This window comes from Notolepis coatsorum (genome assembly GCF_963971535.1).
Source record: "Notolepis coatsorum genome assembly, chromosome: 1".
NCBI classification, from domain to species: domain Eukaryota; kingdom Metazoa; phylum Chordata; class Actinopteri; order Aulopiformes; family Paralepididae; genus Notolepis; species Notolepis coatsorum.
Window position 1 is genome coordinate 146782453 of NC_140165.1, and position 13520 is coordinate 146795972.

The following is a 13520-nucleotide window of genomic DNA, read 5'->3' on the forward strand; positions in this document are numbered from 1 at the left end:
CCCCCAATCAACATCAATTGCCTATCGTCTGTTGAGCGGGATACTGATGCGTGAGGACTATGCTCTCCATCACCTGCGGGGCGTGTTGCAATGGGGGACCTACTGTAGAAATCAGCATCATTATGCCTGTTGTAGAGAGTATACTTCTGGCTGACATGTTGAATTCGAGAATAATAGATTATTATCAAAAATGTTTGTCATTGTTTGTTGTCGTTTTCAGGTTTGGTGAATGTAATGGAAAGCAAACAACCAGTTACTCAGCGAGAGATACCGTCTCAACATTGGAGGAGTTGCAAGTTGATTATAGACCCAGTGTTAACAAACGGCTTTTACAAAGTGTATCGTTATGATGGACTGCATTTTAACATGCCCGTGAGCATTTCTACAATTTAATTGTTGGTTATACAATGCATTTGACTGGATACAACTTTATGAATGTTGTGTAAGAGGTCCCGAATATTTTCCAAAGGAAATGACTATGCTTTCTTATGATCAGGTTCAGGACTTAGGTGTCTTTCCGGTGGATAGAGTCCGAGATCCCAGAATCTGTCGCCTTTGGAGCAAATATGAAGAGACAAACCTTGTGGTTCCTAAATATAAGGTCAGGACCATGATTGTGGTATAAGATCACAATACATATATTAAAAAAAAAATCACATTCAATTTGAACTGAAACAGGTATATTTGTGTTTGGTTTCAGATTGATGAATGTTACGTTGGTCCTATTCCTCCCAAAGAAGTGACATTTGCCAGGTTAAATGACAATATAAAAGAGGGGTTCTTGATTGATATGTGCAAAAAGTATGGAGACATTTTAGAAGTGGAAATATTTTACAATCCAAAGAACAAAAAGCATTTGGGAATTGCAAGAGTGATCTTTGATACTGTAAAGGCTGCAAAGAAGTCTGTACAACACCTCCACGAGACTTCCGTCATGGGGAATGTCATTCATGTGGAAATTGATCCAAAAGGTAAGACTTCATGGCTCATATAAATCTTCATGCTTCAAATTCATAGTATTATAGTACAAAATGATGTAAGTTGTATGAAAAGATTGCATTTTTGAGTCATTAAAACAAAATAACGCTATTTTGAAAATGCAATTGTTGGTGGTTGTTGACTTCAGGCTACTGTGATCACCAACAGCAGTTTATAGTTTACAAATGTTTTACTTTACCATTAGATTTAATGAACTATGAATGAACTATTTTCATTAGCTGTTATGAACCTGTCTTTATACTTTGAATAATCACAACCAGAAACTTTCCTCAGGTGAGAACAGAATGCGGTACCTTCATCTCCTTCTAAGTGGGCTCTATACCCCTTGGACGTTGCCAGTGGGTAGTGATGAGGAAACTCTTCAAAGCCTAATAGACAATTTGCCGGTAAATTGCTGTAGTCTTTCCTTAAGCTGCTCGGGCATACTGTTATTTTTACATTGAAGCCACCTTATTGTTGTTGTTGTTGTGACCTTATTATTACATTTCTATTCTACTTGACACCATGTAGCGCTACTGACAATGCAGTTTCCCCTCAAACATAGTAAACTTTGTTACATCTTTTTCTTATCTTGTGATAATGATTTAAAGACCAACTTAAGATTTTTAAATGGGTCATATCTCCTTTCATATTAAAGTAATATCATCTAAGCACAAAAGAGATCGCTTTGACCAGACTTCTCTCTCACATGGTGCTATTTGTTTTTTTTACAGAGCAGCAGACCTATACACAGACAAGAGAACATCTCCAGTCCCTTCAGTGTAGCTACACCTCTCTCCCTGGACACAGCCTATTCCAGTATTTGGCAGGACACGCCGTGCAGCTTTGGACTGACACCACGTTCTCAGGGAACCCCTTGTACCCCTTGCCTGTCCGGGACCCCCCTCTCTCAGGACTCCTGCTACTCCAGCCTGCATGCCACTCCTGTCCTCCAGGGGGAGCCCTCCTCCTATAGTGTTCACAGATCGCTAAGGCGTGAGGTCTGCTATCGAAAACCAACAAGGCCTTATGGGAGAGAGCACAGAAGTTCAGACTTCTGGATTGAAAAGCACCTTAAACCACAACCTACACTCCCTCTCCCTACCCAAACGCAGACAAGTCACAACCACAAGCCTGCCTTGTGGTGTCAGAATGCACAAAGTAATTCCGCAGAGCCTTCATTTCACCTCCCTTCTCTGGAACAGGAGTCCAGGGAGGTGCTCACTACTACCTCTGAGGCTTCACCTCTGAGCTGCAGCTCTGCTGCTGCTGCCTGTGCCATGAACAGAAACGTGTCAGCTGAGAGGCAGGCGGTAGCATCCTCGCCTGACTCCCATGGACGTATAACAGAATCACCCCCCCCTCCTCTTGATACATCTCCTGGAAGTCCCTGTCCAGTATCAGAGAGTCACAGCTTGGACTCCCGTATTGAAATGCTCCTGAGAAAGACCCACTGCCTCGACGCCCCCCTCTTTGACAGAAAGGGTTTAATGGCTTCTGTGCACCATCAGGGCCGCCCCGCTTCTCCTCACTCCTCTAAATCTCCTGCCTCAGATGACCTGCTTGATTGTACTCCACCTCTTGGTGGATCTGCGACAGTCAGGCGCCATCCCTCCCACAGTGAACTGGTGGATGTCAGTACTACACCTCTCCCAGAAGAGGATGAGGCAGCGCAGGCCGTCAGTACTACACCTCTCCCAGAAGAGGATAAGGCAGCCCTGGCCATTGCTTCACTTTTGAGAAACTCACAGACTCTTTCTTCATTTCTTCTCATACAAGGGAGGAATGCGAGCATGAAGATGGCCCATGCAAACAGGGCTCCCCCTGACAAAGATGATACGAGACTCAATTCATTATCAATCCCAAAGGTAATACAAATGATCATACAGCAGTGGATGATGACAATCATCTTCTCTCTATTCCTTCTCTATCCTTTAATAATGGCCATAATGTTAAAACTGGTTGGTTGTTGGATGATATAAATTGATTTATTTAAAAACATATACATTTACTGCATATGATTATTAATATTCATTTAGTGGAGGTTTTCACCTCCTGCTCAATGATTCTTTTGATGGAAATTACATGGTTGTTTTTATTTGTGCAAAACTACTGTGTGGACTTGTTATTATGTGCATCATACTGTGTTTTAATCAAATCATAACCTTGGATTTCCTCCTATCTCATTCTCAGCAACTTGTATCAAATGTGGATATGGAGAGCTCTAATAACAGCCTGTGTGGAGCTTTGATACCCGGCCAAGAGATACCTCTGCCTCAGATACCTCTGCCCCCTTTTGCCTCTCTCAACAGCGGCGCCCAAGGCCGTCCCTTCAAACCTCGCCCTCTGGTCCTGCCTGCTAACTCCAACCTGCCCATCCCTCCTTTCCTTTTCCCGGTTCCACTCTCCTCCAATCCTCCACCTTCCATCCCTCCTTCTCTGCCACCTTTCCCAGTTCGCCTGTCGAATGGCACCATTCCCATTCCACCTCCAGGCTGGATAGCGCCTCCAGTCCACCTCACTGGCATCCCCATGCCTCCTCCGCCCATTCCTCCCCCTCCCGCTGTGCTTGGACCCCTTCCACCTTCGATAGCCATGCCCTCTGCCTTGCACCCTGCGTACCTCTACCATTTGCCCATATGGTCCTCTGAGCCTTTAGATAAGGCGAATGCCCCAAAACATGGCAGTGCACCCTACAATGGGCTGGTTTGGCCCAGGCTCCCTCTACCCAGATTCAACCCCTTTGTGCCACCACCAGGGTACATGTCTGTGAAGGAAGACCCTTATAAGGTCACAGTGGAAAGGGTTTTGGGATTCCTCATAGAGGAGCTCAAGTCAATCATCAAGAAGGACATTACACGTAGAATGGTGGAGGGGGTCGCCTTCAAGGCCTTCGACGAGTGGTGGGACTCCCAGGAGCAGAAAGCAAAGGTGAGCTCAACAAGTTTATTTCATTAATAGGCCCCTGGCTGTTATGTACACAAGAATTACATGTGAATATTTACTTGAGTAAATGAATTGGTCTTTGCTAAATTAATAAACTGAAGTCTTTAAATAAACAACTCATCTTTTGTCAGCCCTGTATGTATGTTCGGCATTATTGTTATTGTGGTTATTTTTGTGTGTTATTTTTAAGGTTGCTGTAACTCCTGTGAAAGTGGGGGAGGCACGAGTGAAAGAAAATACCAAACTAACAGACCCACTCAGTCAGATCACCGGCCAGAGGATAATCACTCACCTGCCTTCCTTCAAGGTAGCAGCTAAACCATTCGACTTAGACTCTTTACCTTTGAGTACCGCAATGTAACATAATATTGGCCAACCTTCTTATGCAGGTAAGGAAAGGAGCCCATGGTACCAAAGAATTAGAAGGCCAGGAGAATGTCTCATCTCTTGCTCGTGAAAATAACAGCCATTGTGAAAATTCAGGTCAGTGTTTCTGTTCCATGTTGTTGAGGCACAATTTTAGTAGCTACACTTTTTCATGCATTGTACGTGAAATGGGAAACGTGTCCCTCTTTTCTCCTTTATTTATCTTTAGAATTGGGGCAGGGGAGTAACATAGCGAGATACACATCCGAGGAGTCTACAACAGATGGAGATAGTTGTCCAGCTCAGAAGCGCAGACATGCAAGGCCCTTTGAGCTCGACAGCGATGGGGACGAGGGCCAGGAAGTCGAAAACACACTGAATTTAGATGGTGAAATTGTAATAGACGGACAAGGGAAAACTGTGGCAGTGGAGTATGTCCCTAAACAGGTAAACAGGATTCTTTATGAAAAGTAACAGCAGAATTGCAAATATGTTAAATAAAAGTTTTAAATATAGAAGAGGGCATAGTGTATCCGGTAACTGGTAGTACCTTCTTCAGTGTGACAGAGATAATGGTGATGATGATAAGGAGGAAGATGAGGCACAGAAACAGAAGAACATAGAGGATGGTGATGTCATCGTCTCCAGAACTACTGAAGGAATGCATGTTTCAGATAATGGTATGTTAAAGTGGTTCCAGATAACTGAAATCTGACTAAATGTAACTCATGTAAGTAACTTAGAAATGTCATTAACAAATACATGTGTATTACTTTCTCTTTTTTTTCAACTAAAGATAATCTTTTAGTCATGGAGTCCAGCTCCTCAGAGGAAAGTGAATATTCCTCAGACTCTTCTTACTCATCAGAGGGGACTGAAGACTCGTCCTACTGTGAGCTCAGCTCAGGAGAGGATGAAGGCACGGAGGAAGACGAGGAAGATGAGCACAGAAGTGACAAGTACATAGTGATATCATCAGATGAAGAGTCAGCCAGTCCCGCAGCCCCCCTCACCCCAGGCGCACAGCTGGAGCTGGCCCTGCAGGAGTGGTCAGAGGAGGGCCTTGGGTGGGACCCAGAGCAGGACCTGTACCCAGCCTGTCAAGATAGCCCCAGTGTACTGGACCCAGTGATGGAGTTCCAACCCAGTGAAAACAAAGACCACCTCCATTCGCTACCATCCATAGGACTTCCAGTTCCAGGTTATTATGTCCAATGCACTGCACGCATGTGAAAGATGTGAAAGATATGACGCAACAAACAATGTGTTATATCAACAACACAATGTTACCAAGAATGTACACTGAACAGGAACAAAAGCACAACATGGCAACAATGTCAAAGATATTACTAAGTAACGGGTCGTATAAAGAAATCAGTCAATTAAAATGCTCTACGTACCGCTATCCTGTATTGTCCTTTCATTGTCTGGGCAGTTTGGTCAGTGCAGGACAGTGGCCCTGTCCACTGGTCACCCTAGGACAGAAGTGAACCAACACCCCTGGACAGTGGCAGGACACCCTAGGACAGTGGCAGGACACCCTAGGACAGAAGTGAACCAACACCCCTGGACAGTGGCAGGACACCCTAGGACAGTGGCAGGACACCCTAGGACAGTGGCAGGACACCCTAGAACAGTGGCAGGACACCCTAGGACAGTGGCAGGACACCCTAGAACAGTGGCAGGACACCCTAGGACAGTGGCAGGACACCCTAGAACAGTGGCAGGACACCCTAGGACCATGGCAGGACACCCTAGAACAGTGGCAGGACACCCTAGGACAGTGGCAGGACACCATAGAACAGTGGCAGGTCACCCTAGGACAGTGGAGGAACACCCCAGGACAGTAGTGAACCAACACCACAGGACAGTAGAGGAACACCCCATGGCAGTGGCAGGACACTCCAGGACAGTGGCAGGCCACCCCAGGACACCATCTAGAAATGCATATCCGTATCTCTATCTGTCATATGAAAACCAAAGATTGGATCCTAATCATTGAATTTATATCTATATTACACATAACTCAGTAACATCTTTAAAATTGTTGCATGCTGCATTGATTTCTTTGTTTAATATATACAGTAGGCTACATGTATATGTTTTGTAATTTATCTCTAAAGTGGTGGAGCCTATCTTTGATGTGGAGATGGAGAGCCCAGAATGGAGGGCAGAGTCCCCGGAGGATATGGAAAATCTCCGGCCCCTCACACCTACAGGCTCCCTGGTGGACAGTGACCCCGACCTGCTGATAAGGAACGGACCAACGCCCCCTGCTGTGGAGGAGGTGGAACGACCACATACACCAGGCCGGGGAGTAGCAGTTATACTGGAGAGCGAAGACTCTGTGGACCGCCTCCTGTCGCTCCTTCCAACAGATGGTGAGCCTGCTCACCAGCAGGGTCCCCCCGGGCCCCATGCCTCATACCCAGCCTATCAGGACATGCCCAAAACCCCTGGTAGAGAGGAGAGAAGTATATGGACTCTCCACAACTCTTTGAGAGTTCCAGCAACCCCAGGCAGATCGACAACCCCTTCAGAAGGAAGCGTAGTATTGAGTCCCCCTATCTGCAGCCCCTTCCCTCTTCCATCCCTGTGCAACAGTATCTACATAAAGACACCACAGACTCCAGGAAGGGATATCATCCTACCCCTGAGAACTCTGGTTCATAACAGGAGGATGCCAGTGGTGACCACCTCATGGGGAAGATCTACTGTCTTGCCTTTATGTTGTGATGAGTTTCTCAGAAGTTCTTCCACTGCGGCGTCCTCTCCCTGCAGCCTCTCAGAGTCCTCCACAGAGGCTCCTGCTCAGAGCCGTGTGTGGATCAGTCCAGATGCCAGAATGAGGCCCCTACAGGGCCTTGAAAACATGCCAGGGCTGCTGGATGAGGGGAGTCAGAGAGAGAAGGATAAATCTACCATGAGGAGAGAACAGTGGAGGTGGCAGAGGAGGAGGAGGAGGAGGATACGTCGATGGCAGCGACAGAGATCACTGCTGACAGCCACTCTTTCACCCTCATCTCCCTGTACCATCAGCTGTCGCTCACACAGGGAGGAGATGAGGATTCTCCATAGTTTTTGGAAGGAGGGCCTTGATGAAGAAGACGCTAGGCTACTGGAGGTTATGTACAAGAGGCTGCTACAGGAAGACAATGGTTTTAGTTGGCTCAGTGACACCCTGTGGACTCCTCACCCTGATATCCTTTAAACAAACCAGGGTTATCCCCAGACAGTGTTACAGGGGTGCTGCAAAGTGCAAACTTTACAACCAGTCAGTCTTACAATGAATCACGAGCCAAAATTATTATTTGACACCGTCGTGCCTCACTTGCCCCAACACCACCTTGATGTAACAATTCAAATTACAATCCCCAAATATGGACCATTGCATTTACCAGATCAAGAGAGGCAACTACTGCAACTATTTTGTTACTTACTTATCAGCAAGGGCATAGGTTTGGTTTCAACATCAGGATCCTTTTTTTTCCTCTTTTGGGGAGGGGGTTGTATTTCATATTAGCTATTTCTTGAGGCTGACAAATTCTTCTCAATTCTCTTCTCAATATTGAGGGAGACATGTCCTCTGCACCCCCTCCCCTAAATCTATGCCTATGCTTATCAAGGCATTCTGGTGTTGTGAAGAATTCCTAGAACCCTAACAATAAAGTTGCACAGCAGAGAACATTTTATCCTAACCACAATCAACCCCCTCCCCAGCCTATCTGCATAACAATAAACCACTGGAACTGCCTAAGAAAATAAATCACAGTCTATCCTTTTAGAACACAGTTGACATTCCGTTCTAATCAAAGTCAGGTTGTGTGTTGTGATTATGTGAATTCCTTAATCCTTCATTACTCGCCAGAGTCTTGACAGAGAAGAATGAGGAACAGAACAATTGGCAGCGGAACCACAAGACTGGATCTTCCCGCAGCGAGGGGTTCTACAGAATCGGCAAGAACGACAAAATCAAATACCTCAACAACACACGACTGGCCACAGACCTTCCATTTACGAACACACAGGTATCAAAGTGGCATCTGGCAATATTCCCAGCTTTTATTACTGTATTATTATTATTATTATTATTATTATTATTATTATTATTATTATTATTATTATTATTATTATTTTATTATTATTATTATTATTATTATTATTATTATTATTATTATTATTATTATTATTATTATTATTATTATTATTATTATTATTATTATTATTATTATTATTATAAATCTTCTTAATTATTATTATTATTTTCCACATAGAATGCTTGATATGGACAGAATCGGATGAAGGCTGTGTGTTTTTTGGCAGGGAAAGTGCATCCCACCCCAGACACAGGCCTCTTCACGTGCTGGGTCTGACTTCAGGTCTGAACAGCGCCGCCTGCTGTCCTCTTTCAGCTGTGATAGTGACCTGGTCAAGTTCAACCAGCTCAAGGTAAATTGGCACTAGTACACCCATACTGATAATGAATGGAATACTTCTCTTCTACTACTACTACTACTTCTACAACAACAACTAAAACTATAACAATAACAACAAGCCTTTAGTAGCTCTATTTTGAGAAGTGATATCCTTATGTTTCAGTACCGCAAGAAGAGGATTTGTTTCTGTCGTAGCCATATCCATGACTGGGGCCTGTTTGCCATGGAGCCCATAGCAGCAGAAGAGATGGTGATTGAGTATGTGGGCCAGACCATCAGACAGGTCAGACAAAAACACAGTATGCTGTGTGACAATCAGAAATAGTTTCCACTTGTGGTGCAGCTGGGTAGTGTAGAGGTATAAGCACTCACCTACCAACACAGAGACCCAGGGTTAAAATCCTGGGCCCTATTCCCCGTACCTGGTTCAACTAAGTCGATCAAGAGTCCCATTATCCAGATTCAATTAACCCGATGTTTGAAGCCGGGATTTTCCTGTTCCTCGAACGCTGATTCAGTCTCGTTAACTCGAACCAGACTTGAGACTCTGGATAATTGCGTGCGGCCGCTTCAGTTGAAAAGACAGCAGGTGTCGATAGCAGAAATCCTGATCTTCTAACGGCATTGATTGATTGATTGTTTTAAAACTTTATTAACAGATTGCAGGCGGCTCAATAGCCTCGCCGACAAGTTAAATGCATAATCTATAGGCTAATTTTAAATCCCTCATTACCCCAATCAATCAGATTATATTTCTTTAAACGTTCCTGCTGGCAGTAGGTTTATGGATTGAATAATCAAATGAGATCTTGCTAGCGAAAATAATTAGTTCAACTGTTTCAGAATAAGGATACGGCTCTCTTATCCATTGATTGATGTATGGTGGATGTTTTACTTATCTGCACTGTGGTGTGACGGTTTGTCCTTTTGCCTTTCACGCAGACGACCCGCGTTCGAATCCCCCTCCTTCTAGTCTTTTTCTTCTTTTTGCAATGTAAATACTTTGGTGCATGTTGAGAGCTATATAAAGAATGACATCCTCAATGCATGTAGATTTATAATATTTTAACTTAAAACTAGGCTACTTTTGCGTATAATCATTAATATTATATTCCAAAAAATTATATTGGAAACGCGGGGTTTCGAACTCGGGTCGCCCGGTTGACAGGATTAAGCACTAGCCGTTGCACCACTGTGCCAGACGGGATATATTCATTGTGTATCCATCAATGGACAAGAAACCCGTGTTTCGAATATTTTTCTTTTGAATGAAGTTTTATCTCTTTATTCTCAAATGCATTAATGTGACGTCAACGGCTCATTCAATTTCTCAAATCCGTCAAACAGCGCATCTCATCAGACATTTTAATCCCAGTTACAATATCACACAAAAACCACAATCCACGCATTTTTATGCTTGAATGAAACACAATCCGGGCGCTCCGTTAAGCAAATCTACAGCGGAGAATATATGAAACTAATCAGAGCCAAACGGCCGATAGGTTTCATTCATTAAAAATATCCCAGCGGGATTCACATTTGCAATGCGCCGTTATTAAAATAACCACATGCAGTGTGTATCGCGACTCCGAGTGCCGTATATGACGTGCATTATTTTATTTAGGACAAAGTAAATCTATAGGCTCAATATGATTTATTATCAGCATTTAGTTCTATTATTATACATTTCAAAAGCCCCCTCTAGGAAAACGAAGCACAAAAACATAATTCAGAATGGTATAATGGGATCTAGACTGTGAGAAATATTTCAGGAAGCGAGCTGGCATTTTTTTGCGGGGGCGTGGCCATGGTTCATCCAGCTAACTGAACTTAACCCTGCTCCCGACCGCCTATTGCTTATTAACAGCGAAGGAGTGCGCCGAATGCTTCTGCGTTTTCCCTGATTGGCTGCGACACGCCCCGCGGCAGGCGCGGCAACCGCAGAGCGGAGCGGCAGAGCTTGCGGCATTATTTAGCCGTAAACCGCCATGATTTTCATTCGAAGCTTAGCTCACCTGGCAGCGCGGCAGTCCTGCGGTCCTGCGGTCCGTTGGTTTCAAGTTCGAATCCCATCAATTTATTTTTATTTATTTTTTAACGTGTATTCTTTCGCCGGTTAAGGTTAGGCATGGTTAAGGTTAAGGTTAGGCATTGTTTCGGCGTTGGTTAAGGTTAGAAAGGTTAAGTTTAGGCGCTGTTAAGGAGCTGGTTAAGGTTAGAGTTTGTCTTAGAGAATGGCAATATTCTTTCTATGGTTAAGGTTAAGGTTAGGCATGGTTAAGGTTAAGGTTAAGGTTAGGCATTGTTTCGGAGTTGGTTAAGGTTAGAAAGGTTAAGTTTAGGCGCTGTTAAGGAGCTGGTTAAGGTTAGCGTTTGTCTTAGAGAATGGCAATAGACAGCCTATTTCCGCACTGCCGCTCTCTCGCGCTGCCACGGTCACATGGTCACATTGTCACATTCTTGCACTCCTCCGCTGTTAAAAAGCAACACGCCTCCCGACCAGGCTCAAACTTTTTGATCTGTTGTCATGGTGATTTAGACAATCGAGCGTCGGGGAATGGAAAGGTCTGGCTTAAGTCAGGCTATGCTGGAAATTATCCGGCTAACTCAGTTAGCCAGGTACGGGGAACGGGGCCCTGGTTTCATTGGTACCTCCGGCTTGGTCAGTCTTCCCTACAAACACAATTGGCAGTGTTCGCGGGTGGGAAGCCAGTGGGGTATGAGTCCTGGTTGTTGAAATAGCGACTCCTACTGGTCAATCTGAGTGCTTGTTGAGCAGGGAGGGGATTTGGGGGACATGCAGCAGGCGATTCTACATGTATCGGAGGAGGCAAGTGGTAGTCTACACTAGAGTTGTTCCGATACCGATACCAGTATCGGAAATGCCGCCGATACTGCCTAAAATGCTGGTATCGGTATCGGCGAGTACACGTAAATTCTAGCCTCCGATCCCATGATGTAATTTATCTCCTGCCGAGTCCTGCGGAGAGTGAGGATTATAAAATGAACATGTTTTAAAGTGTGATGCTGTGTCATTTTAACAGCAGATACACTTTCTTAAATTCCATTGTCCCCGACAGTGCGGTGTGACGGGGAGCTCGGACGGGAATCGGGATGTGTTTGGCTGGTGTTATGATAGCATTAGCTGGAAAGATAGCTAGTTGGAACAACATCCGCTTTAACGTTACATCAAATCAGATGATCGCCTGTCCTTTCTCCAGGACCTAACACTGTCCGTGACCGTCTATCAACAATAATGCACCCACGGTGAATTGTATTTAAGTTAAGTAGCTACGGACTAGCGTTAGCTGACTATTACTAACGTTATCAAATGTCAATGCGGGAAGACGAGCTAGGTCAGTTAGCTTAGCTTGATAACGTTACCGTGTCTAAAGTTGGTGCTATTCATAATCCAGAAATAATGGCTGCAGACCTGCAAGCAAAGTACAGCAAGTGCCAAAGGATAAGAGTCTGAGGCGGAGTTTCAAAAGAGAATGTTGAATATTTATTTTGCATCAAAAATCACAACATGAACGTTCTATCTGCCACTAGCTTACAGACTGAATAGGGTATATCTGCAGAGCCACTGAGTAGCGAGTGCAACACCGTTTAATGTCCGTGTGGATCATTGGAGTAGGGTATATCTGCAGTGCTGCAGCCCATACTCATTGATTAATGATACTAATACAAATCTATACAATTACCTGTTGTTGAATAAATACCATACGTTCTAGTTATTACTAAAAAACAGTATAACAGTATCTGTAAAAAAAAAAATATATATATATATATATAATTTATATAATTTTTTTATTTTTTATTTTTTTGCACTGGTATCGGATACATATCGGTATCGGCCGATACCCAAAGCTTAGGTATCGGAATCGGATCGGAAAGGGAAAAATGGTATCGGAACATCTCTACACCCTCCCTAGACCAACAGTAGGGCAGCGTAATGACCAGGGGGGATTTGGCATAATGACTAAAACTTGGGGAATGGGAGAAAAAATAAATGCTAAATGCAAAAAAATAGATAAAAGAAATAGGCTTCACTTGTGATGGTTTAATGTGTACCATTTACATTAATATGTATTATTATTTTTCTTCCTCAGATCATTGCAGACACACGTGAGAAACGATATGAAGATGAGGGTATTGGGAGCAGCTATTTGTTCCGGGTTGATCAGGATACTATTATTGATGCTACGAAGTGTGGGAACTTAGCCAGGTTCATCAACCACAGTTGCAATGTAAGTTAAGAACAGGTAGCCAATTGACCCATCTCAAACCACGCCCTCTTTTCTTGATCCTCCAATCACAAGTGTTCCTTCCCTCGGACAAGACAGAGATCAGTCAAGCTCTAATGCCATCAAAATCATTGTCTGAAGACATGTTCACATTATTACAATATTCCATCATTACCAAAATAGAACATGATATTTCATGAAGAAGATGATTTGGGGAAACGGGTCTAAAACACAGGCATAGCAATAGCTAAATTAAATAAAACGTCTATTCGGAACATGCGTTATATACCTTTATCTGTTTTGTCTTTCAGCCTAATTGCTATGCAAAGATCATCACCGTGGAATCCCAGAAGAAGATAGTGATCTACTCCCGCCAGCCCATCAGCGTCAACGAGGAGATCACATACGACTACAAGTTCCCTATTGAAGAGGAGAAGATCCCGTGTTTGTGTGGATCAGACGGCTGCCGGGGCTCCCTGAATTAACCCTTTCACTGCGACAATACAGAAGGTTAACCCTTTCACTACCACACTACAGAAGGTTAACC

At 43.9% G+C, this 13520-nt stretch overlaps 1 protein-coding gene across 1 annotated transcript; it reads left to right on the plus strand.

Annotated features, from left to right (window-relative positions):
- Positions 1 to 267: 267 nt before the first annotated feature.
- On the plus strand, positions 268 to 13458 carry LOC311223011 (histone-lysine N-methyltransferase SETD1B-A-like; the record flags this gene model as incomplete). The annotated part of the gene is made up of 17 exons (XM_084307698.1): positions 268 to 372; positions 497 to 601; positions 701 to 971; positions 1273 to 1385; positions 1713 to 1979; positions 2533 to 2657; positions 3291 to 3909; positions 4850 to 4970; positions 5087 to 5491; positions 6414 to 6749; positions 7072 to 7129; positions 7330 to 7497; positions 8159 to 8318; positions 8614 to 8739; positions 8890 to 9009; positions 12839 to 12976; positions 13285 to 13458. Exons 1-17 carry the CDS (start codon positions 367 to 369, stop codon positions 13456 to 13458), a joined length of 3312 nt encoding a protein of 1103 aa, XP_084163824.1. The 5' UTR covers positions 268 to 366.
- Positions 13459 to 13520: the final 62 nt, after the last annotated feature.